The 25,999-nt window shown below is 33.0% G+C and overlaps 1 protein-coding gene across 1 annotated transcript; it reads right to left on the reverse strand.

Annotated features, from left to right (window-relative positions):
* Positions 1-3,742: 3,742 nt before the first annotated feature.
* Positions 3,743-24,427, reverse strand: LOC143046850 (putative rRNA-processing protein EBP2). The gene is made up of 9 exons (XM_076219914.1): positions 24,275-24,427; positions 16,901-16,990; positions 15,976-16,127; positions 15,505-15,628; positions 13,445-13,534; positions 10,465-10,540; positions 8,886-8,979; positions 4,901-5,051; positions 3,743-4,142 (listed from the first exon to the last, which is right to left on the reverse strand). Exons 1-9 carry the CDS (start codon positions 24,323-24,325, stop codon positions 4,083-4,085), a joined length of 888 nt encoding a protein of 295 aa, XP_076076029.1. The 5' UTR covers positions 24,326-24,427; the 3' UTR covers positions 3,743-4,082.
* Between the last annotated feature and the right edge of the window lie 1,572 nt (positions 24,428-25,999).

Below are 25,999 nucleotides of genomic sequence, written 5' to 3' on the forward strand. Positions count from 1 at the left end.
ATTTTCAAAGTTCTAAGGTTATAATTACAAACAAGAATGTGTCCATAGTACACGAATGCCCCACTCGCACTATCATTTTCTATGTTCAGTGGACCGTGAAATTGGAATTAAAATTAGAAAGATCATATCATAGGGAACATGTGTACTAAGTTTCAAGTTGATGTAACTTTAACTTCATCAAAAACTACCTTGACCAAAAACTTTAACCTGAACTTCGCACTATCATTTTCTATGTTCAGTGGACCATGAAATTGGGGTCAAAACTATAATTTGGCATTAAAATTAGAAAGATCATATCATGGGGAACAAGTGTACTAAGTTTCAAGTTGATTGGACTTCAACTTCTTCAAAAACTACCTTGACCAAAAACTTTAACCTGAAGCGGACGGACGAACGGAGGCACAGACCAGAAAACATAATGCCCCTCTACTATCGTAGGTGGGGCATAAAAACGAAACTGGAATTAACTATGTACCATTGTACCTGAAAATCACTAAAAATAGTTGACATGACTAAGGTCAGGACTGTCACACACCAGTCATTGGAAAAAACATAATGCCTTAGCTGTTCAGTTTGTCAATTGGACATAAATATAGTGAACTTGCTTACATCTTAGTAATATGTTAACTGATGGATAGTTATCTCATTATTACCCTAATCAAACCACATTATTTTCATATTAATGATTAAAATACTAGGTGACTTATTTTAAGAGGGGTATTTCCAAACAATGATAACCACAAAGAAAGGATGACCTAAGGGTGCTATAAACAGTTTCGTATAAAAAACTAGGGGTTATTCCCCAACTAAAAATAGACATGGAGGGAAGTCCCTTTTTATCAACATAATTGGTGAAAAAGTATCATGTTTTTTGTATTTGGTTGTAAAGATATGTTAATTAACTTCAATTAAAGCAGGTTGAATGATTAAACTAATTTAAAAAATTAGATTAAATATACATGTTTTAAGGGGAGACAACACTGTAAACAGTCTGTTTTTTTGGCAGTGAAAGTTGAAAACTTATTTGCAGCCACTGTAGCTCTTTTCGGAGCAGGCGAACGTACCCTGAAGCATGAATTTTTTGAAAGACCAGGTAAAAATCTATGAAATTCATACAATTTTTATTATGAACAAGAGGCTCTCAAGAGCCTGAATCGCTCACCTGGTAAACAATGCCTTATTGAACATATTGAACCATGCCAGGCAAACATGTACAGCTAACAATTCTTCAATATTACAAATATATATGACTTACTGTTTATAAATAAAGAAAATGAGACCAAAACACAAACACTTAAAACTTAGCAATGGACTGTGAAAATGAGGTCAAGTTCAAATAAAACCTGCGCAAATTGCAAATTGAAAATTTCAGGACAGGTAGACCTTGACCTAATAAATATTTTAACTTCTAGTCTTATTTGCTCTAAATGCTGGAGTTTTTTAGATATAAGCCAAAAACTGCATTTTACCCTGTGTTCTATTTTTAGCCATGACGGCCATGTTTTTAGACAAAATAGAAAATAAAACACAAACTTTATTTTATACACCCTACTGATCATTCAGTTGAAGTTTGGTTGAATTTGGTTGAGTAGTTTTAGAGGAGAAGATTTTTTAAAGTTAACAAATATGATGATACCCCATGTCAGATTTGCTCTAAATGCTTCCGTTTTTGAGATATAAGCCAAAAACTGCATTTGACCCCTATGTTCTATTTTAAGTAACGGCGGCCATGTTTTTTGACGGATCAAAAATCGAAGCACACACTTTGTGCAGGATAATCTAAGGAACAATCGTTTTAAGTTTCATTCAAATCCATTCAGTAGTTTCAGAGGAGAAGATGTTTGAAAAATTGTTACTTACTGTTTATAAATAAAGAAAATGAGACCAAAACACAAACACTTAAAACTTAGCAATGGACTGTGAAAATGAGGTCAAGTTCAAATAAAACCTGTGCAAATTGAAAATTTCAGGACAGGTAGACCTTGACCTAATAAATATTTTAACTTCTAGTCTTATTTGCTCTAAATGCTGGAGTTTTTTAGATATAAGCCAAAAACTGCATTTTACCCTGTGTTCTATTTTTAGCCATGACGGCCATGTTTTTAGACAAAATAGAAAATAAAACACAAACTTTATTTTATACACCCTACTGATCATTCAGTTGAAGTTTGGTTGAATTTGGTTGAGTAGTTTAAGAGGAGAAGATTTTTTAAAGTTAGCAAATATGATAATACCCCATGTCAGATTTGCTCTAAATGCTTCCGTTTTTGAGATATAAGCCAAAAACTGCATTTGACCCCTATGTTCTATTTTAAGTAACGGCGGCCATGTTTTTTGACGGATCAAAAATCGAAGCACACACTTTGTGCAGGATAATCTAAGGAACAATCGTTTTAAGTTTCATTCAAATCCATTCAGTAGTTTCAGAGGAGAAGATGTTTGAAAAATTGTTAACGACGACGACGGACGCCAAGTGATGAGAAAAGCTCACATGGCCTTTTAGGCCAGGTGAGCTAAAAATGTGCAGGTATCATGTCTTCAGGGGTGTGCACATGACCTGATTTCAGGTTTTTTAAGCTTAAATTAGGCAATGTTTTTCCCAGTTTCTCTGGATAAAACTTTTTTATACCATTAAAAGTACACTTTTTTTTTATTCCATTATAAACTAGAGAACATTCTGATTACAGTGATATCTAGTTTTATACAAGTATCTTTATTAATCAGTCCACCACTAAGGGTCACTTATACATGGTCCCTCAAAATATGACGTCATAGAAAAAAACTGTTGATTGCACCCTAAATGATATTTAAGGTGAAACATGCTGAGTCCAAGTGTCAAGGTCAAAAGATTGTCAATGTCATACAACCAACACAATAAGCTACTTTTATTGAACTTGGTAATCATAATCAGCATGAAGAAAAGTTGATGTGGTTGTTTTGCAAGATAAGAGAGAAGAGATCCAGATCAATATTTTGCCAAGATAAGGACATCATTGGTGGGCTGGATTTGCATCAGATTTAAAGGAGGAGCAGTCACAAATTAAGACCAAAAAGTGTGAAGAAAAAAAGTTACATATAGTTATAATTTACAATAGCAGGATGAATTATGTTTTGCAGGTAAAAACAGAATATCCTCTTAGGGTGATTCAAGCTTAGAAATACAATGTTTATGTCTTTGGTTATACAAGTATTTGGTAGACTCTGATGAGAAATGAATCTCAAATTGCATCACATGGTTAAGAATGTAGACATGAAGCCTGATAAGAAATTCAAATTGCTTTTATTAGCAGATCCTCAGATAAATGCGATGGACACTCAATACATCACATAATGTGTTTGGTTGAACAGGTAAAAAATGTATCAGTAAGCTAGTGAGTAATGAATCTGAGAACTTATCACACAGTATATCATGTTTACATAAAGCATGAAGACAAATTTAAGGAAATCTTTTTAATTTTGTAGATCCCTTAAAATGTGTCTGAAGTTTTCAAACATAACCATTACTTGTTCAAGTATATAAGCATTCAGTCAACATGATGTGAGCAATGAATCTGAAACCACATTACAAGCTTTAGCATGTTCACACGAAGCTTTATAACAAATTTCAGGAAGCTCTGATATCTAGCTCATGACAAAAATTCAACAGATATTTGATGGGACAGATGGACAAATATGGGCAAATCAGTCTAACCCCTCCATCAGACAGGGTTATAATGAAAACAATATTAAAGCTGAATCAACAGATATTTTGACTGGTTTATTGATCAAACTGAACATACGAGTCCACTGTTGAATTCATGTGTTTATCTCATTCACAACATGAAAAATATATATATAATAATAATGAAATAATGATGCAATAGGTATTACAATAAAATTGTCTATTTGAATATTAAATACAAGTACCAGTTTACTTGTTAAATCTTTATTCTCTTTAGATTTTGTAATGGTTGGCATTTAAAAAATGTCACTTTTATTTTTTAATATGATTTGCTCAACAATCTAAATGGTACATGTGTATTCTTCTGTTAGCTTTAACATGTCATATCAAATTCAAACTGTTAATGGCAGGAATATCATTCTCATTTTTTCCTGTTTTTTATGTTCTGTCTTCTTGACTTCCCAGGTCTGCTTTGTGATGCCTGTAAAAGAAAAACAAGTGTCAGAAACTTGTTATCACATAAATATTGGAACATTATTAATTATTTCTTACTAAAATGCCTTCCTAGGTAGAGTCAATCCAAGAATCTGGGCTCTAAAGGAAGTTGATGGCTTAGGAGAAAGAGATTTTGAATAGATTTTCAAATGATCTTTTAAATATATATGTATATATATGACAGACTTATATGGCTAAAGATTGATTATTCTGAGATCAAATAAATCAATAACATATATTTTGCATGCAGTCTAACACTCCAATCATCACTTTGAGTAGGTATTTTTAAATGGTAATGAAGACCCTTTGAACTAAAAAAATGGAAATGCAAAAATAACTAGATTTCACCACTTCTTAAAATTTCTTCAAGAAAACTTACAACACTTGGAGTGTTATCTCCCCTTAACTGTAATTACACATAACCTTATCTATGCATCGTTTTGATCAAAGTGTTTTTATATATTTTGTTCTTTAGAGTTGAAATGAATTATTGATGTATGCTTTTAAAGTCTTGTGGCAACTATTTTATGCCTTTTAAGGACAAAAAGATAGTTGGCTGAAATCAATGAGATACACTTTCAAAAGTTACGTCTTTTAATTTAAAATTTTAAAGATGAATTATTTTGAGTCAAATAAGAGAAAAAAATCATCTATATATAATGAGTCTGTAAAAAAAATAATAGTGAATGCATTAGTTCTATGCTGATAGACAGTTGATATAACTTGTATGGTCAATTTATCTACCTTTTTTACTTTCTGTCCTGGTCTTTTCTGATTTACTCTTGGATTAAAATCTGACATATCTCTTGCACTATCTGAAGTGTTTTGTTTTCCTCTCTTTTTCTGGCCTCCAAATCCAAATTTTTTATTTTTATATTCCCTTTTCTTATTTGACCTACCAAAATAAATAAAAGCACATATTTGTCACAACATTCAAAATAATAATGAAAGGAAGATTTGTCTCTAATATTTATTCCCATCTATGACAAATATTAAAACAGCTGCAAATACTTTATAGTAATGAACAATGTACATTTTTGTCTTTTTTTATTCTTCAAGAGTTTAATTCGCATAGATTGAAAAACCTCCTATAGTTAAACTATTGAACTTCCACTAGATATATAGTTCCTTTTTATGAACAAATGTTGATTGAATGCATTGTTCAATGACTGAGTGCAGTATATAGGGCCAACCTTAAAAATATGTGTGTTTGCTGTTTTCCGACTGTACCTTCAGACTGAAGGGTCGGTAGGTAGGAAAAATATTTTATTTTATCAGCCAAAATACAGTTTAAACAAGCAGTTACACTAAACCAAGTTTCTTGTGAAGAAAAAAAAACATTTTAAAACAACAAACACCGGACATGCTGAAAACCAACATCAAATGAACAAAAAACTTTTTAACCAAAACTGAAACTTTAACATAGTGTCTTTATCCAATTTATGACATAAAATATGATATAATTATTAAATACTGGAACACTTATAAACAAGGAATGTCATTATGACTTAGAACTGTTTTAAAGAAATATATTCAGACATGTATGCTTCTTGACTAGAATGTTTTCATGAGTAGAGTATTTTCATCAGAAAAATGTATATATATTATAGATTTATAAGACAATTATTAAAGAGTGTATTTTTAATAAAAAAAAATAACCATTGAATCTTCCTCAATTGAAAAAAAGGCAACTTGAAAAAAAAGTATTAAGACATCCGACTGTTTTCATATTTCTAACAATATTTAATTATATGTGATGAGGTTATATTTTTGCCAGGCTTTAATGAAAACCAAAGAAATCTAAAGTTTGGGGTGAAATCCATAGCACCCCATTAAAAGTAAATGGTCGATCTGTACTGAAATGTTTTTAATGCATTAAAAAAATTGGCAGCATAGCTCCTAAGGACATGTTTTAATTGAATTCACACAGGCCACACAGTTTGGGTATATTTAATATTGTAAGAAAGAGAATAATTGCAATGAGTGGGGCAGCCCCCCTTATCCTAAAGGAGCATACTCATTGCAATCGAAGATAGATTTAATATAGAGAGAGTATATTTATTTTTCAAGCTAACCATTCATTTTCTCTACATCTTTGTGTAGTTAGGGTTGCTTCTTATTGATTTGGCATGATCTATATCCATTAACATTTCAAATGAGCCCTTCCTCCGTACAGGTACAGGCGTGTTTACAGATATCCATGAAGATTTAAGTCATGGAGGAGTGGTTTCATCTTTGTCGTCTTCACAACGATTTGTAGAAAATATGCCATACTTCAAGCTGCTGTCGAATTATTTAACCACTGAAATTGGTTCCATAAAGTCAGGCTCCACAGATTCTGAACCCGATTTGTTTGAGACAGAATGGTTATCGTGTCAGTTATGAATATCCGCTGCATCATCGTCAATGATATCATCACACATCATTACATGTGCCTGAATCTGTATAAACAGTTTATTAATAAACTTTTTTGTTTGTTATTTGTCTTAAAATTGACACGAGACGACAGCGTAAAGTACTCCTCCGTGACTTCATGGATACCTGTAAACAATTTCCATGTGCTTTATTATTAAATGGTCACATGAACGCTTGACAGGAAGCTAAGAAAAACCGAACTTGAAATGCATAATTGACCCAGACTTTAAATCATTTTCGGAAAGGACCAAAAGTTCCGGATCGCGTCAATAGAGGTATTAAAAAAATTTCTTCATATTTAAAGCAATAAAATTTTCACAGTCGGGAGGATTTTCAAGGGTCGGTCGGTAAACTGCAAACAAACAATATTTTAATTTAAGCCTAGATGTACATTGTATGCTTTCTATTTCAGTATTCTCGCCAGGGTGCTTTTTGTGCATTTTTATTAATTGATGATAGTAACTATTTAACTGCTTTAATTCCACACTTTAAGTTTGTGTCTTCAAAATTAACTATACAGCAAATAACTGTTTTTTGGAGTGATTGCTTTGTTTGATAAATCTGGGTTTTTGGTTCTAATGACTTATCATCATTGATGCTGCTGATGTATGAAGATCATTATAAAACGAAAGTAATTAAATAAAACAGGCTGTCCAATGATACCAAACTGGGCTTTATAACAGTTACTAATGCAATTTTTTAAACAATTTGGGGTCATATGTTTCCACTCATACATGGGAAATTTGTTAATATCAAACTTAAATATGCTGTTTTTGATTGCAAAATGGAAAAAAAATTGCAATCCTTATGCAAGAGTGCGGAAATAAAAACATTCAGGGACATAACTCTAGAACGTTAACTGACTCACTAGCCAACATAACTCTCTGTCTGCTAGTTTAGGTTCTTACCATTATTAATGAGTTTCATAGAACATGGGTAAGAAAAATTTATGTTAAGAGTGAGGAAATGAAAAAAAAATCCAGTTTTCAAAGTAAACAAGAGTGCACACGCTGAAATGTCTCGCCTTCTTTACTAATTATTGATATTATGTTGATAGTCCTAAGTATAAAGCTTTATTAAAAACTCACATAAACTTAGCATTAACCAAGATAACTAAACAAAGACCAATGAACCATGAAAATGAGGTCAAGGTCAGATGAACCATGCCAGGCAGACATGTACAGCTAACAATGCTTCCATACAACAAATATAGTTGACCTATTACTTATAGTTTAAGAAAAATAGACCAAAACACAAAAACTTAACACTGAGCAATGAACCGTGAAAATGAGGTTGAGGTCAAATAAAACCTGCGGGACTGACATATAGATCATAAAATATTTCCATACACCAAATATAGTTGACCTATGGCATATAGTATTAGATAAAAAGACCAAAACTCAAAAACTTAACTTTGACCACTCAACCATGAAAATGAGGTCAAGGTCAGATGACATCTGCCCGCTAGACATGTACATCTTACAATCATTCCATACAACAAATATAGTAGATCTATTGCATATAGTATGAGAAAAACAGCCCAAACACAAAAACTTAACTATAACCACTGAACCATGAAAATGAGGTCAAGGTCAGATGACACCTGCCAGTTGGACATGTACACCTTACAGTCCTTCCATACACCGAATATACTAGAATTATTGCTTATAGTATCTGAGATATGGACTTGACCACCAAAACTTAACCTTGTTCACTGATCCATGAAATGAGGTCGAGGTCAAGTGAAAACTGTCTGACAGGCATGAGGACCTTGCAAGGTACGCACATACCAAATATAATTATCCTATTACTTATAATAAGAGAGAATTCAACATTACAAAAAATCTGAACTTTTTTTTCAAGTGGTCACTGAACCATGAAAATGAGGTCAAGGACATTTGACATGTGACTGACGGAAACTTCGTAACATGAGGCATCTATATACAAAGTATGAAGCATCCAGGTCTTCCACCCTCTAAAATATAAAGCTTTTAAAAAGTTAGCTAACGCCGCCGCTGTAGCCGCCGCCGCCCCCGCCGCCGGATCACTATCCCTATGTCGAGCTTTCTGCAACAAAAGTTGCAGGCTCGACAAAAATGTGTATAAGTGACTCACTGCCCAAATTCAAACTGTGTCTGCAAGGTTTGGTTCTCAGCATTGCAGGGGCGGATCCAGGCAGGACATAAAGGGACATAAATCTAGAACAGTAAGTGAATCATTGCCCAAATTCGAACTCTGTCTACAAGTTTTAGTTCTTAGCATAGTGTATGCTAAAATAAGCATGTGTCAAACAATTTTTTTCTCCAGTTTATACCTAACTTCCTTTTTATCTGTCTGTTTTCCCCCTTGTTTTTTTGTAGATCCTGGTTTTTCTAGATCATCCAAAAAGTCTAATTTGTTTTTTTGACCTGAAAAATAAAATATACAGTAAGATATTCTCAAAAGTGTTTTAAAGCTTTTCTCAACTTTACTATAGTCTAAAAAAAAATAGGGTAGACAATTGTTTAAACCATATATGTTAAGCTCTAACTTGTCACTATGTTAGACAAGATGTGTAAAAATTTAACATAGTATAAAACAAGAATGTGTCCCCAGTACACAGATGCCCCATCCACACTATTATTTTGTATGTTCAGTAGACTGTGAAAATGGGGTAAAACATCTAATTTGGCATTAAAATTAGAAAGATCATGACATAGGGAACATGTGTACTAAGTTTCAAGTTGATTGGACTTCAACTTCATCAACAAGTGAAACTGTGAGCTACTGCTCACTGATGATACCCCCGCCGCAAGTGGATAAGTTTTAGTGTAAAAATATGCAAGTGTTCGGTAAACAGGAAGTTGTTGAGTGATGAATCTGAAAATGCATCATATGGTATAGCTGACTTGTATAAGTCCTGAAAACAAATTTCAGAAATCCTTGTATTGGAATTCCTGAGAAAAATGTGACGAAAATTTTCAACTTTAACCTGAAGCAGGACAAACGGAAGAACAAACGGAAGAACGGACGTACAGACCAGAAAAAATAATGCCCCTCTCCTATCATAGGTGGGGCATTATGTTTTATTTATTATTTGGCAAATAAAGGCAACAGTTGTATAACACTTTTCAAAAGTCATAAAACGATTGAGAGAAAACAAATCTGGGTTATTACTAAAACTGAGGGAAACACATCAACAATGAGAGGAAAATAACAAAACAACAGAAACACTGATGTGCCAAAAAAAACCAAAAGACAATGCAACATACATAGAAACGAACTATAAGATAACAACTGCCATATTCCTGACTTGGTACAGGACATTTTAAGAAAAAATGGTGGGTTGAACCTGGTTTTGTGGCTAGCCAATCCTCATGCCATAAGGCAAAAAACACTAAATTATAACTATCTGAAATATGTTTACTTTTACAATGGGTTTTAAATGGTTACTTCTTGCTGTACATGTACTAGTGTCAGAGACATGCTATGTTAGAAATATGAAATCTCCATGTTTTTCATTCTTAAATCCTCTCATAAGAAATAAAATACATTGAAAGTCATCGTGCTTTTACCAAAATAGGGTATCCATCATATTCTCAACAGTTAATTTATAAACATAATCAGTCAGTGTTATTTGGTGCTGTATTTCATATTTGTATTTCATAATTTGTTTTGTAGAGAAATCGGATACATTTGTAGTTGGTTTTCTCCTTTGAATTGTTTAACAATTGTCATTTTCTGGCCCTATATAAAAGACTATACAGTATAGATTTTGCTCATTGTTGAAGGCTGTATGATGACCAATAGTTAACTTCAATGTCATTTTATATTTAGAGGAGAGTTAGTTGTCTCACTGGCAATCATACCACATCTTTTAATCACTATACATAATGTATCAACCAATAAATTACCTTTTCTATATTTTTTTACTGCCTCCATCATTTCTTTTTTATCTTTCTGTCTTTTTAATAGTACTTCTTGTTGAACCTGCAATACAGATTTTCCAAATGCATTTTTTAAAGAATTATACAAACATACTTTTATAAAGTGTGAATCTTACACATTCTGAGCATGCATGCAATAACAAAAGTTTAGACTGAATTTTCCAGCTTAAAAAAAAGAAGATATGAAACACTCAAGTGATTATAACAGTGAAATTGAATTTGTCTGTCCTTATTATCCCAAAATTCAAATTGTTGCCATAATCTTAAATCAGTATTATTGATGAATATGATCCTTTGAATTTCAAATTTTTTATTCCATTAGTAAATATTATTAAATATCATCTACATCTTGTAAAGCATTAAAGCAGAAATTTCTTCAATTGTTTTGCTAGATTGGGTTAAATCAAGTTGTTGAAATGTATTCAAATGCCTTGCATCGAGATTTGGGACTGAAATATAGAAACAACAAACCTCATTCTTAATTGTATTATCATTGTAACTTTCTTAATCTTTCAGAAATCATTGACCACTTTCCAAATATCCTTAATTTATTTCTAAATGGGTAGGGCCTAAAATAAAATTTCTTTTGTTTGGCATTGCCGCCCGACCCACTGAAAAACTTGCCGCCCGAATAATTTTATTGGTGTTTCAAAATTTGTATTTTTTTTGTATTAAAAAAATCGGAAAACCGCCGGAATTTTGATCATATCCGCGGAGTTTGTTTCCGGGCTTTACTTATTTCAAATCATGATCTTTGAAGTGCTTGTTGTACACTGTATTCAGAGCAAGCGTTTGAATGACATAGATTCGATAAAAGTCTGCCAAAAATGTCAAAAAGTCAGGCAGTGGATAGCATCCACTTATGCTCTAGTCAAGGGAGAGGAACATTTTATTAAAAATAAGATGTTCACCTATTCTTTAGATGGAACATGGATTGATGTTCTGAAAGGCCTTGTAGAGAACTCAAATGTTGTCTTTGGTAAAGCAGACAGTGACACTGTAATTTGTTGGTGTCTGCTTTGCATCCTCACATCATGAGATAGAAGCTTTTCACCCAGACATGACAGAACAAACATCTGTGGCTTTAACCTCTGAAAGATCTCTTAAATATGTGAAATCTATCATTGACAAATTTTCCTTGAACCAGATAACAAAGCATGTTGCCATGTAAATTCCAAAACAATGTATTCTTTGACCTATAATTGTTTACTTTTACAAGTTGTGACTTGGATGGAGAGTTGTCTCGTTGACACTCATACCACATTTTCTTATATCTATTCAAGATGATGATGCATTGGCTTGATGGCTGAAAGGTGTACCTGCATGAAAGCACCAAAGCTAAAGTCCAATATGGTCCCAGATTTACAGGTTTATAGTAGTTTTGTACCAGTAGAGGTTAGCCTGATACAAAACATACATCTTTCAAAGACTAGCCTCTTTTGTGTGTCAAGAATTTATGAACCCAACCCCTCTCTTTCTTCTTAACATGAATAAGATAATTCTTAAAACAGAAAAGATATCTGACGGCAACATATTTATAAATATATCTACTGGTAGTGTTCCATTGTTTTAAGCAAACCAAGGGCTCATGAATTTAACTATTTATGTCATGCATGTCCAGAACCCTGTCAATCAAACAATCATAACAACCTTAAAATTTATTTTAAATTATCTTTAAAAATTGTCTGTCCTACAGCATATTTATATTTTGAAATTATCATACTTTTACTGCAGTTATTATAAATGCAGTATAAACACCCTGCCAGGGTGAGGCATTCATGACTGCTCTTGTGCCAACCTTCTAAATTTGTAATATTTTGCTATTCTCAAAGCTGATCAGGGGCTGTAGTGGCTTTGACCATTTGGTAGTTCCGCAAAATTTGCATGTATCAATGCTAGTCTTATCACCTCTAGGGATAAGTACATGTATGCATTCACAAAATTAAGGTTAGATTGTCATGACATTTATAATAAGGTTCCTCTGTGCACTACGCTTTCGTCCACCATGAATAAAACTGACTGTAATGAACTTGCCCATATGGTGTAGAAAGTTACTTTTAATCACATCAAACAAGCAAACAATCAAAGCTTTAAATCATCTATTTGTACAAGGAACTGTAGTGGTCGAACTGATTAAAATATGATAAGTTTACCAAACTGAAGGCAATTTCAAGATGTGACATTAAGCCTCTATTCAATAGACAGTCCCACAATTAAGATTCAATTTTCATGTCTAACATGTTACATGGTTAATGTCAGTTCCCTACCACAGATATGTTTCTGCTGGGTACTTTGGTTTACTCCTCCAAAAAAACTGAATGTTTGACATGAAATTATCCATGTGTTGTAGAATGTGACATTAACCCCTATCAAAGAAACCATAAGTTTGTACACACAACAATGCTGCACTGTTTTTGGCTGTGATCTAGAGTCATCATGGTTGTGATATATAAAGTTTTTAAATGTAAAAAAAAAAATCCCTACCTACCTACCCACCTGCTGATGGTGTGAGTCGGCAATGCCAAACAAACAATTTTTTAAGGGTGGCCTAGACCTTGACATGGGAGATAACTGCCTATATTGCAATGTGTTTGAAATAGCCATTTTTATAGATGCTTTTAAAACATTAAGGTGAGACAGAATTAATATAATCTGTGATACTTAGAAGTTAAGATTACACCAATGAAAAAGGTTTATACAAACAAACCTGCAATTTTAACAGTTATCTCCCTTTACTTCATTACATTCATTTTTTTCATCTGAGATCTATTCAGAAAACTTATTTTTCACATCTTTTTTTCTAATATCTGGTGTTTAATTGAGACAAAAACTTGATTTAAAATTATTTAAAGCACTTAAATTATCATTAAAATAATTCTGTTAACTTATAATAAAAACCAGCTAATATACACTTTTGTATATAATAACAGCAACATCAAAATCTTACCTTTTTGCCATATTTGCGGAGTTCTCGTAATTTCTTTGCTTTTTCTGATTTTTCTATAGACAACTGTTTATGTAATAATCTCTCCCTAACCTAAAATGTAAAGTTTCATGAAAAGTAAAACACAATATACATTATATCCTATCTATTCTAATTGTATTAGTTTTGCTTGATTAAAGGAGCAAATGATATAATATTCAAACAATACTTTCTAAGAAAAACCAATATCAAATATTATGAAACATTGCAAAAAAAATTATGGAGAATATGTTGTAGGGATGTCAAAGAAAAGCTGTTGAAAGTTGTACTATACAAAAAAAAGAATTTCAATTTTACAAAATGGCAAAAAACACCCACAATTACAACCGGGTGCTCCGCATGGCACAGCTTTATACGACAGCAGTGGTCAAACCCTGAACAGTTGGGGCAGATTTGGTCACAATATTCAAGCTTGATACCGTCTGAATTTGGATTGTGATAAAATTTTTGACATAACATAGGTTGTTGTCACAATGTAAATGTGGTCAAAGATCTAACAAATCTATTGCACAGTACTGTGCAATTGAAGATTTCTTCTTTAAACTTTCGAAAACAAGCAGTGCAAGGGAGGTAATCAAGTAATCAAACATATATAAAACAGTAGTAGTTAAATTTTAATTGCATTACCTCCCTTACACTACTTTTAAATCGTCTAAATTGTCCTTTATTAAGAAAAACCCTTGTTTCCCCCCTTTTTTGCCCCTAATTGCTTTATAATTTGAGCCATAACCCTCCTTAGCCATCCCTTTGTAGTGTGGAAACTATTATGGTATAATTTCAGGGAGATTTATACACTTAAACACAAGTTATTGACTGAAAACTACAAAAATGCTTATTTGGGCCCCTTCTTTTACCCTAACTTATTGAAACCCCCTCCCATCTAGGAGAAAGAACCCCAAAACTCAATTCCCGCCTTTCCTTTGTAGTAAAAAACCTTGTAGCATAATTTCAGAGAGATCCATTCAATTAAACCCAAGTTATTGCCTGTAATCTAGAAAAATTGCTTCTTTTTGACCCTTTTTCATGTTTTTGGCCCTTTATTCCTAAATGTTCAGTGACATTAACCCTGAACTAAATCAAAGCCTCCCCTTCATTATATGGAACCTTGTGGTACAATGTCAGAGTGATCCATACAGTTATACATAAGTTATAGTCCCGAAACTACAAAAATGCTTGTTTTTGGCATCTTTTTGGCCCCTAATTCCTAGACTGTTTGCCCCATAACCCTTTAAATAAATCTCAACCTTCTACTTTATAGTATGAACATTGTGGTACAATATTAGAGCAATTGAAATACTTATACACAACTTATTGTCCTGAAACTAGATAAATACTTGTTTTGGGCCCCTTTGGGCCCAAATTTCTCAACCATTAGGACCATAACCCCCAAAATCAATCCCAACCTTCCTTTCGTGGTTACAAACATTGTGTTAAAAAAAAATTCTTTAAACTTATACTAAAGTTATTATCCGGAAACCATCCGTCTTTGGACGACGACAACGATGGGATACCAATATACGACCAAAATGTTTTTAAATTTGGTGGTCGTATAAAAACTAAAGCATGAAAACTAAGGTAAAAGATAGCCCAATATTTCAACCTAAAAGGTTTTCATCAAGGGATGTGGAATAGAGAATATTTTCCTGAGGACATTTAATGAACTTAGACTTGATGAACACTATTTGAAATTATTGTTTGGTCCTGACAAGATATTTTCTATTTTTTTCCCTTTTGGACAACCCTTGACAAAGATCATTTTGGTCAAAATATTGGGTCTCCTTTTCTTTCTTTCATCTTTTATCTACATACAATGATTGCAATCAATTACAATAAATTCAGAAATTATTGCATGCATTTATTATTGCAATTTTGTCATTTTAAACCAGAATGTGACTTTAATCACTGCGATATTGAGAAAAATTCTCTTTAATTCATATAAAAAATTTCAAAATGCAAGTTTAAATTATTGCAATTATAACTCTGTCCATTTTTCACAATAATTTCTGAATTTACAGTAATTATACCCTTTTCATATGGTCATCTGTTTTAGCCATCTGTGCAAAATAATCTTCTGGTCTTTTGGTCTTTATACCCATTTTGTGGAGTTTTGGAATAGCTGACAACACTGTAGCTTGAGCTTGTCTGTAACTGAAAGATAAAAACACAAATACTGAGGCTCTTAAATTTAGCTGCTATAAGACAGAATTATTTATCAATATTATCTTGATATTGTTAATTTCATTCAACCACCAATAATCATTATTAAAAAGAGATTTTCTAGTAGAAAGGCAGATTGGCTAGGACGTATGGACATTGCTATTTGAATTTACTGTTTAACAACAAATTTTCATGACTGATTTATCTACCATAGTTTCTTGAGTAATAAACCAATAAAACTTGGTTCCTTGTTTATATGTATACTGTAAAACCAACAAGTTAGAAGACAAGAAATGTGTTAAGACTTATAAAATGACTTGAGAAGTTATGAATCTTACAACAACATTTCCCTCCTGAAATCATTATGAATATCATCTCCTCCTTGTATTTCTGTGCCAGGCTGAGCTGGTGCTGGTTCACTGGTAGTATCAAGTCTTTCTATCCAGTCTAATTTAGACTTTAATTCTTCTAGTTTACTCTTCATTCCAGCCTGCATAAATAATAAACATAAAGACATTCAGCTACAGGTATGATTAAAGCACTTTCTTAATTGTAGATAAAATGAAAATACAAATATAAATTATGGAAATAAAGAGCTTGACATGTTGTTTCTGGACGTTATGTTAACTAATAAATCTCTTTTATGTTGTTGGGTTCTTGTTTCAATAAAATTTACCCATCACCTCCTTTTATTAATTGAAACAAAACAAAATGTTGTTGATGATCAGTGTATTTATACATGAACATTGAAGTAACATATGACCACTATTAAGAAGTGAATATTAGAGGCAAAGGGGTTGTAAATTGATTTACATGACCTCCAAACCTCAAAAGAAAAACAACTAAAAATCTGCAGAGAAGATTGTAAAGAGATAATATTATCTACCATGTCTACCAACATTTGTAAGTAAAAAACAAATTGTGAATTTTGAGGAAATAATTTTGTTTTCTTAAACATTAAGGTATTAAAAATATGAATTGGTCAACTCATTTTGATTTTCAGCTATCTGCAACACCTGCACTCTTACATCCAAATTACAAAATTAATGTATTTATTAAACACAACAAACATATAAACATGATAAATGTCTTTGAATTTTTAAGTGGCTGCTCTATGTTTAATAATATGTTTTTATTTATAATTTTCTGACATTACTATGCCAGTTAGTTTATATTAAATTCTTATTACCGATACACAAACAAATATTTTTCTCCTTTATGAACTGTGTAACTGCTCTCAACATAATAGAAAAAGATACTTACCACATCATTGATATAATGTTTTTCTATACTGGCTGGCAGAGCTACATTTAGTCCAGGTTTCAGTTTACCAGAACTGAAGTCTAATTGCAACTGCAAGAATATATAACATTCATAAATTAATTGCTGTTTATGTTCAAATATTATAATGACAGTTACTGAGCATTGCTGATGCTTCATTATTATTCATTTGATAAATTAATACCATTTTTTGTCGGTTTGGTGGGAACAGGTTAACACCAATTCAAATATTCAACAAATTACAAATTTAAAATCTATATAGGCTTTGTATGCAGAGATTCTAAAAACCATGAAATCTAATATCCAGGAAAATACAAATGTTTCTGAATCCAGGTGATATTGATACTCACAAAAATAAATTTTACCACAGTAATAGAAAGGTTTTACTATCCTTAGGCCTGTAAGTGTTTACCTCTTTTGATATTTTTTGGAGGAAATATATGAAGTTTACTGCATGTAAAACATTTGATCTTTAATTAGTTTATTATTTGATACACCTGTCATAAAAAATAGTGTTGTTGTGTTTCTTTCTGAAATCTTAATTTCTTCATTTCTAATCAGCCACAGATTTTTTTACACGTGTAGAGAAAGCCTTTTTTTAAACTTTATGTCTTCATTTCAATTTAGCCAAACTTTCATTAGCCCGTGGGAGGAAGAAAAGACAGTGACAGTGTGGATGATGGCATGCAGTCTAGTGTGTCATATATATGCATTCTAAAAGGGAGTTGTTGCCTTTTCTATAAGAGAGTAAATTTTCAATATGCCTTGCATATCTCTGTGCTTCAACATGCCGGTCTGTAACTGTTGTCAATAGGTTATACAACTTGAAGACTAACAACATCTTCATCTTACCTCTCCAAGGCAAATAACATTTTATAAAGTGGTGCCTATTGTTTACCAAGGATATAACCTCTGAGCAAGGGGTTACATTACATATTTCTTTACAGGCCTCAGATCACAATTAATTTCCTTTGTTCGTGGTCTAGGAATATAGTTCCCAATTATTATACGGGGTATTTCTTCCCAAGTAATCTGTCTACTGTTTTCTTTGAAATGTTTACTATTAAAGTGGTTCTATCAGTTGTATATATATTGAAATAAGTAAAACATGTGGAAAAAAATTACTGTTGAATGTGAAAGTAGTGATTTGGCCAAAATGAAAGTAGGGTAGAAATTAGCCTTCGTCATTTATTCAAGATTCAAATCCAACCATTGGCATGTTAATAGGGCTCTCAAAAGAGAAAGCACTGATGGATTGTTCTGGGACAACCACATTTTATTAGAATAATAATGGTCTTTAAGCAGTTAAATTTATTTCATGTTTGAAGCGGTGCAAATTTTTTATTTCAATTTGACTTTAACCATGTTAACCAAAAAATGCATTGTAGTCAAGGGGAAGAATAATTGTGTTCTGCGGCCTACAAGGGCTGTAAGGTATAACACTGCAATTACCCATAGGATCATTAATATGCCTGTAGGGAAGGATTAAAAGCCTTGAATGATGGCACTGATACTACCCAAGGTGGGAGAGTGTTCCAATCTTTGATGGTTTGTGGAAAGAATATTTCCGGTAATCTTATAATGCTGCTGAAATTTGGAAGCTTTTGTCATGCATATTTCTTGACAATCATTTAGGTGGAATCAGATGATCTTCCTTTGTCACAGCAACTTTCTCATTTACTATTTTGAAGAGCATGGTAAGTCTTGCATCTTTTCGTCTTTGTTCAAGTGATCTCCATTCTAGGTGGTTTAGCATTTTGCTTACACAAGTGATTATGGTGTTTGTTCCTCTCATATCCTGCTCGTCTCTGGAGCATCTCTAGTGGGTCAATTTCTGTTTAATTGTATGGATCCCATACATGTAGTCCGAGATTACTCTGACTTCCAACTGCTGTTTTGCCAGACAAGCTGTGGCCGTGGGACGTCAGAGTTCGTCCCATATCAAAAAGTGGATATTTGCCCGTCCAAAATAGATGCGCTGCTATTCCCTTCTGGTGCCAACAGACGACCTTGGAATTATATAAATTGGGTATCAATTTGTTTATTTTTTCATTTATGTCTTCATTTATGTAAGTTTCACCTACCTGCCACCCTTTATTTTCTCATATTTAGACAGTTTTCACAGTGACCCATCGATTCAGACATTTTTACTTTTATTTTCAAATGGACATCAAGTTACGAGAGATTTTGCGACCTCGAGACTCATGGTATTAAGCATTTAGTGCAAACCACGATAACATTCGGAAGCTCTCGGATATTAACATTGATGGCATTTTAAATGAGCGAGGTGTTAGATTTTATATTCTTTTTGACCTATGGTCAGTGTTCTCCCCAGGACCTTAAAGGACCGCAGGCCCGCGATGTATAATTTTCTACCGTGGTGGTATCGTTCTTGCCGCGATGTATAATTTTTCACCGTGGTGTTAAAATTTTCGGTAAAAAAAAAATCATAAATCGGTAAACCTTTCCGTGGGGTATTAAATTTCAGATGAAAATTGACCAGTTCAAACCAGTTCAATCCAGTTCTGACAACGAAGATTGTTTACACCACGTGATCGATTTACCTTTTGAGGTTAACCTTGATGATTGGATTTAATCGATGTACATGATTCTTGTGTTTTAATTAACATGATTAATTAAGAGATCATAACTTAATGATCACAGACTTATGAGACTTTTGAGGGGCAAGCAGACATTTGTTAATTAACTCTATTACTCCAGCCTTTGGTCATAAATGATTTGCGTAATTTAAACGTGAGTTACTTCCCCTGATTTAGGTTGTTACAAAAATGTGCTCCTAAAATAATATCCATCATTTAAAATAGAAATAAAGTACAAATTGAATGCAAAATTATATAAGGATGTTACCTCAAGGATAAAAACTTTCTTTGAACATAACAACAAAAATATATTGCAAATTACTTTTGACAATCATACTTTAATTAAAGCAGACATATTATATTAAATAGGTAGAATATCCATTTATTTCTTTACTGACTGAGCTAGGGCTGTATAATTACATTCAACACACATTACCCTGGTGCTATCCAAAAAGAATAAAGATAAAAAAAAAAATTACACATGGTTGCTTAAAACTTCCATTTGTTTTATAGTTGAACAGTATGAAAGACGTTCAATTTTTATAAGAAAGAAAATAATTTTACAAGGATTGCAACTCAGCTAGACATGATAACCATTCACAAGTGTCCACATAGATAATATAAGTATACTTTTCATGTCTATCATGAAATAACACAATAATGATTCTAATAATAATGTTATTGATGTCTAAAAGAATCATGTCTAAAGCTATGGAAAATAGTATTTAATTTATTAAAGGTTCTGCATTAAAATTTAATCTTGTTTAAAGTTAATTGTTATGGTGTTATCTAACAAAAATGGGGAATGTGTAGTGTAACTACAAGTATCAGGACAAAATTGGCGTGATCAAAGTATAAAAAGTGACTAGTTTAAAGACTAAAAGTGCTTTCTGTTATTTATTCTTAAAAGATATTAAAGTATACAAACTGTTTGATTTACTTTTTTTTTTACCAGTATTTTTTTACCCAAAGTCTACATAACACAGTAAACAAAACAAAAGACAAAAAGGTAATGGCACAAAAACTAACAAGAAGAAAAAGTAGGCGATGCAACGCGACACAACATATTGTACAAATCATTTCGACACGTGTTACCCTGGTGCTATCCAAAAATCCTGGGGAGAACACTGTATGGTCATATGCAAACATCATTTCCCATAGTCCATTGTGCCTTAGTTTTTTCTCGTGATCACATGACAATCTTTCAAAATCAAAGTTAAAATGCCAAAACCAATGGGTCACTGTGAAAACTGTCTAAATATGAGAAAATAAAGGGTGGCAGGTAGGTGAAACTTACATAAATGAAAAAATGAACAAATTGATACCCAATTTATATAATTCCAAGGCGGTCGGTTGGCACCATAAGCCAGGAAGCAGCGCATCTATTTTAGACAGGCAAATATCCACTATTTGATATGGGACGAGCTCTGACGTCCCCCCGCCACAGCTTGTCTGGCAAAACAGCCTGTGGACGACAGACTAATCTCAGACTATAGCTACCATACACAGGGATCTCCATGGCCTGTTTAACGATGGCGCCCCGCCATCGTTCAAATGTCTTGCGCCATCGTCAAATGACTCGCGCCATCTTTCAATTGTCTTCCACCATTGTTCAAAACTATGATCGTTTTTATAGCCTGACGCCATTTTTTTAGCAATTATAATTAAATGCATGTAATTGCATAACCCTCAGGCTTTTTTTATAGTATAATACTGTTCAAAAGCTTGGGGGATATCTGGATTAAGATCGCTAATCACTTGTACCTGAACTTGTTCAGGTAGATCAACAAACCAGACAGGAGAATATTATCTGAAGATAGACGATTCATTTGTCGAATTATTTAACTAAGTTTCCGCAAATGCTTAATGATAATTCAGATTAAATAAATAAATTTATAATCCAGTTCAAAGTTTAACAAGTCGACCACGTGCTTTTATTTTGACTTACGCAATCAGCATCCCCCTTTTTAAGAAGTACAAAATAAGATGTAAAACAGTAAATTATTATTTCATCGCAAATAACTCAAGTTCTGCTGTATTGTAACAATAATAAAGAATTACTTTGAAAGTTAAAAAGTAAAAACTTTTAATATTCATGATATTTCCTGTAAAGAAATATCGTATCGTAATTCCCAATCATTTCGTAGTTTACAATCAAATTGATACATCCGCGTTTCCGGTTTCTTATCAGACTCGGAAAGATGCAAGTTGCATAGCATCATTAAAAACCTTTTCATTTGACAATGTTTGCTTTACAAATCTTTTTAACCTTTTACATAACCTGTACAAACTCGTTTTGTTGTTGCTGCAAACCAGTACTGGTAATGGGTTCATGACTTCTGAAGTTGACAGTGTCCGTGAAAAATAAGCTCAACATGATTTTTAACACCCATAACAATTACCAAAAATAGCAATCTTTAAAACTATCTTCGTGATAGCTATTGACCATTATCGACTAAGGGAAAGGGAGGGGGCATAAGGGCTTGGCCTTTGAAGGGTTACAAACGCCTGAAACAGCAATTATTGAAAATATATATATTTCTATATAGAATTTATAATGAAAATTCAAATTTAAATAAGCAATAAATTAGCATGTTCACCTATCCTTATGTGGAGGGATGAAATACTTTTGATCACGCTACACTGTACGGCATAGATACAGTTTATGATGGTGAAAGTTTCTCCATCGTTCAATTTTTATCCATGGAGATCCCTGCATACATGAGTTCGTGGTCTAGTGGTTAAGACCGATGGCTACAGTGCTGAAGGTCCCAAGTTCGATTCTCACTCGGGGTGCTAAAAATATCAGTACATCAGAAGGGTAATTTTCACCCTCTCACACACATCTCTGGTACCCAGACCGGAGTTTAAACTAGAATGGGTACTTTGGGGGCCTCGGTTGGTCAAAGTTGTCCCTTACTTTGACCTGGAGATCAATCTTCTGATATCTCTCTGGTTTGTCTGTTTCCACCGAGTGGCTCGGTGGTTCTCTCCGAGTACTTCGGCTTCCTCCACCATAATAACAGACTGCCCGGTGTCCTAGCACTCCCTTTGTGTTGGGTGGGGATTGATTGTCCTTGTAAAAATAATTGTCGTATAAACATACGTTAGTGACACATCTCCATTAATCCTATTAGGGAGTGTACATGGATGCCACTGTACCCTCACAGTTTTCGAGGGGTTATTCGGATATCGGAGGCATTTACCAGTACATACATACATACAATGATACATACATACATGATACAGGACTGGCATATTTTTATTATTGGTCTTACAAGGATTAGGATACTCCAATTACTAATGCACTAACTTAAATAGATTTTAATAGCTCAGTCTACATGTAACTTAAAAAGTGAAAATCAAGCTACATAAGCTCATACCTGCCAACTTTCACGATTTAGGCGTGTACTACACGATTTTGACCCTTTGTCACGATTGCACGATCGTGATCGTGAAAATCCCTCTAAAACACGATTTTGTAAAAATCTACACGAAAAATATGATTGTTCCCGATTTTGAACTGTGTCCAATGTAATACAATTGAGTTCAGCCAATCAAATTCTATGTTTCTCATGATCAAATTAATCAGCCAATCAAAAAAGTTTTCTCTCAAGAATATTCTAACATCCTAGATTTTGAACTTGTGTTGTATTCCTGTTTGTTAAAATCGTGAACATGGCAAATGATTTTTCACCTGCAAGGAGGTTTTTACTCAGAACAAGAATAAAAGCATGACTGATAGACAAACTTTAATGATGCAGTACTACCATAAAGATAATAAATAGTAGTTTATTCACTAATTCATTGATATTACACTTGCTGTAACAAATGTTATAAAATTTGTATTCAATTAAATTACCAAATTATTTAAAGTACAATGTACTATTCTTTATTTTTTCACATGGACAAAACAAAACCCCCCACATGAGGAATCTCTTAAATGAGGGATTTCCCTTAGTAAAGGGGGCATTTTACTCTTTTAAAAAATAAAATAGAAAAATCACTAAATGTTGATTTTTTAACTTAAAAATGGGAAATTCTGACTTTATATTTAGAACAACTTTTCTAAATGAAGGGTCCAATTATTTTGAAAAATAAAGAAGATATATAAGGCCAAGAACATATCAAAATTCTTTGTGTTGACCATATAATACCAGATAGATCATAAGGTGTATAGTTCTTTGGGAAAAGTTTCTTCAAATAATATAAATATCATGTGCTCATTTTTACTTAAAAAGTGGTTTTTAATGTCCTTTAATACATTGAGGGGTTACCACTAGGTGTTGTTCCCAACCTGATAAAGGTCCTTCTTTGTGCATAATTTTAATTTGGAAAAGTCAACAATTATTTAATATCCTTACACAAGAAATTAATTCCTGGTCTTGCAGCCACATGTTCATCTTTTCTACTGATATATAATAACTAGAATGATGCAAATAAACTTAAGAAAAAGTCATGTAAGCTCATCTTACAAATATGACACTTTTTCTAGACCACAAAACAGCACGCGCAAAATAGTTGTCGCAAAGGATTGTAACCTTTGAAATTGTTTTCGCGCACAAAAACCCCCATGAGCACTTTCAGAAGTTGGCAGGTATGTAAGCTCAAATAAGTTGTACATGTAGATATGCGAACGTTCGAACCAACCTGGGATGATTGATGAACTGATGTCTGATGAAACCTAAACGACAGTCGAAAGCATATTTCCCCTCAACTTTTACTGCGTCATTTGTTATATACAGCAGAAATTTACCTGAGTATCAGAATCTACACTCTCTGAATCGGAAGAATCTAGGTCTGACATTTTTCAATGAAAAAACAAAAACACGTGTGTCAAAGAAAAACAACTAAATAATAGTATCCGGAGTCAAACAGGGAGACATGAATATATTACGGAAACCTGTGGCGGTACTGTGTAATCAGTGGAAGTGATGATATCAGTGATGCACCGATGGAATAGGTGTTAAAAGATTCATGATAAGGGCGAATACATTTCAGTTTTAAATGTATCAGATCTTTTATGTAAATTAGTTGCGACTCACTAAATAAAAATACCAAAGGTGCAGTTTCGACAGTCGATCGTCGATAAATTATATTTATAAGGTCACACGATCGTTTTTAAATGACATACTCATGATGTTGCTATATATCCTTCTAAACACGTATGCCCTATTCCGCCAAAAACACAGGCATAATTTGGAATCATTGTTGTATACTTACCAAAACAACTAACAATAATACACCCTCCCCCCCCCCCCCCAAAAAAAAAACCCTGAAAAAAAACCCACCAAATAGCAAAAGACATAAACTTGAAATCAACGAAAGATATATAGAAGGAGAGAAAACATTTTATATTGTTCCACTGCTATATAGGAACATTCCAGCAGCGTCTGAATATGAAGTATATATCTCACAGTTCAGTGATGCGCCGGATATTCCAGGGCTTGCGTTTCTTATCGCTCCTTCCATGATAGTTCTTCTCAAAAGGAAGCTTTCAGTGTGGTATAAGAGTATGAATTAAGAATGATGGAACTTAGTTCATACTTTGGATAAACGTTGATGTGTTCAAAATTAAATATTATAAAAATGATGAAACCGAGCATTTAAGCTACAGGTTGTGACAAAATTAGGCCTACACATTTTGTATGGATTATACAGGAAAAAAAACCATGATCATGAGTGTGATTAGAAGCTACACTGAATGATAGCATTGTAAATTAAATACGAGAAGTTAGCATTTAGAATATCTTTGAGAATATCAAACAGAAAAGATAGGGTCACCGTACGTTTTTCTAGCTAAGATATACATTTTTTCTTGTAGGTTCCCCTAAATATAGATAAATTTTAAAACATTTCAAAACCAAGCAAAAATAATCTACACTCATAAAAGTATTTTATTATTTATAAGTTATAATCTAATAAATTTGTTCTTTTAAATTAATTTTCACATTAGCTATCTGCATTCCTGCATCAAACTTTGCTATTACCTTGATTGAAAATCTGGACCGTAGGTACTCTGTTGTTTACAATACAAGATGGCGAAAGACACCTTTTCTACCTTAAACCGAGAGTTCCAAATAGTGAAATTAAAATCATTTCAATTTTTGGTTGGGCACTTGTTGCCCAGTTTTTAATATTCTATGTTGTGCTGTTTCTACTGTGTGTCTTTATATACCGTTTTTTTTAACAAAACGTGCTTACTACGTATCGAAACGTATCAATGTGTGGTGGAAACGTGGGTCTACACGTACTATTATGTAGCAAAACGTGATATATATATAAGAACGTAGCGCAAACCTAGTAAAGTTAAACCCTAGCTTTCAAAATAACGGGACACTTTTATTTAAAACCGTAGTTGAAACGCAGCATTTTAAAACGGAATAAAACGTGACAGTGTGACTGGGGCCGTTTATTTAGCTTTCGCCTTTCTACCGCACAAGGGACTCAATGGAAAAGCAAACTTCTTAACAACAGACAT

This window comes from Mytilus galloprovincialis, chromosome 1 (genome assembly GCF_965363235.1).
Source record: "Mytilus galloprovincialis chromosome 1, xbMytGall1.hap1.1, whole genome shotgun sequence".
Lineage (NCBI taxonomy): Eukaryota > Metazoa > Mollusca > Bivalvia > Mytilida > Mytilidae > Mytilus > Mytilus galloprovincialis.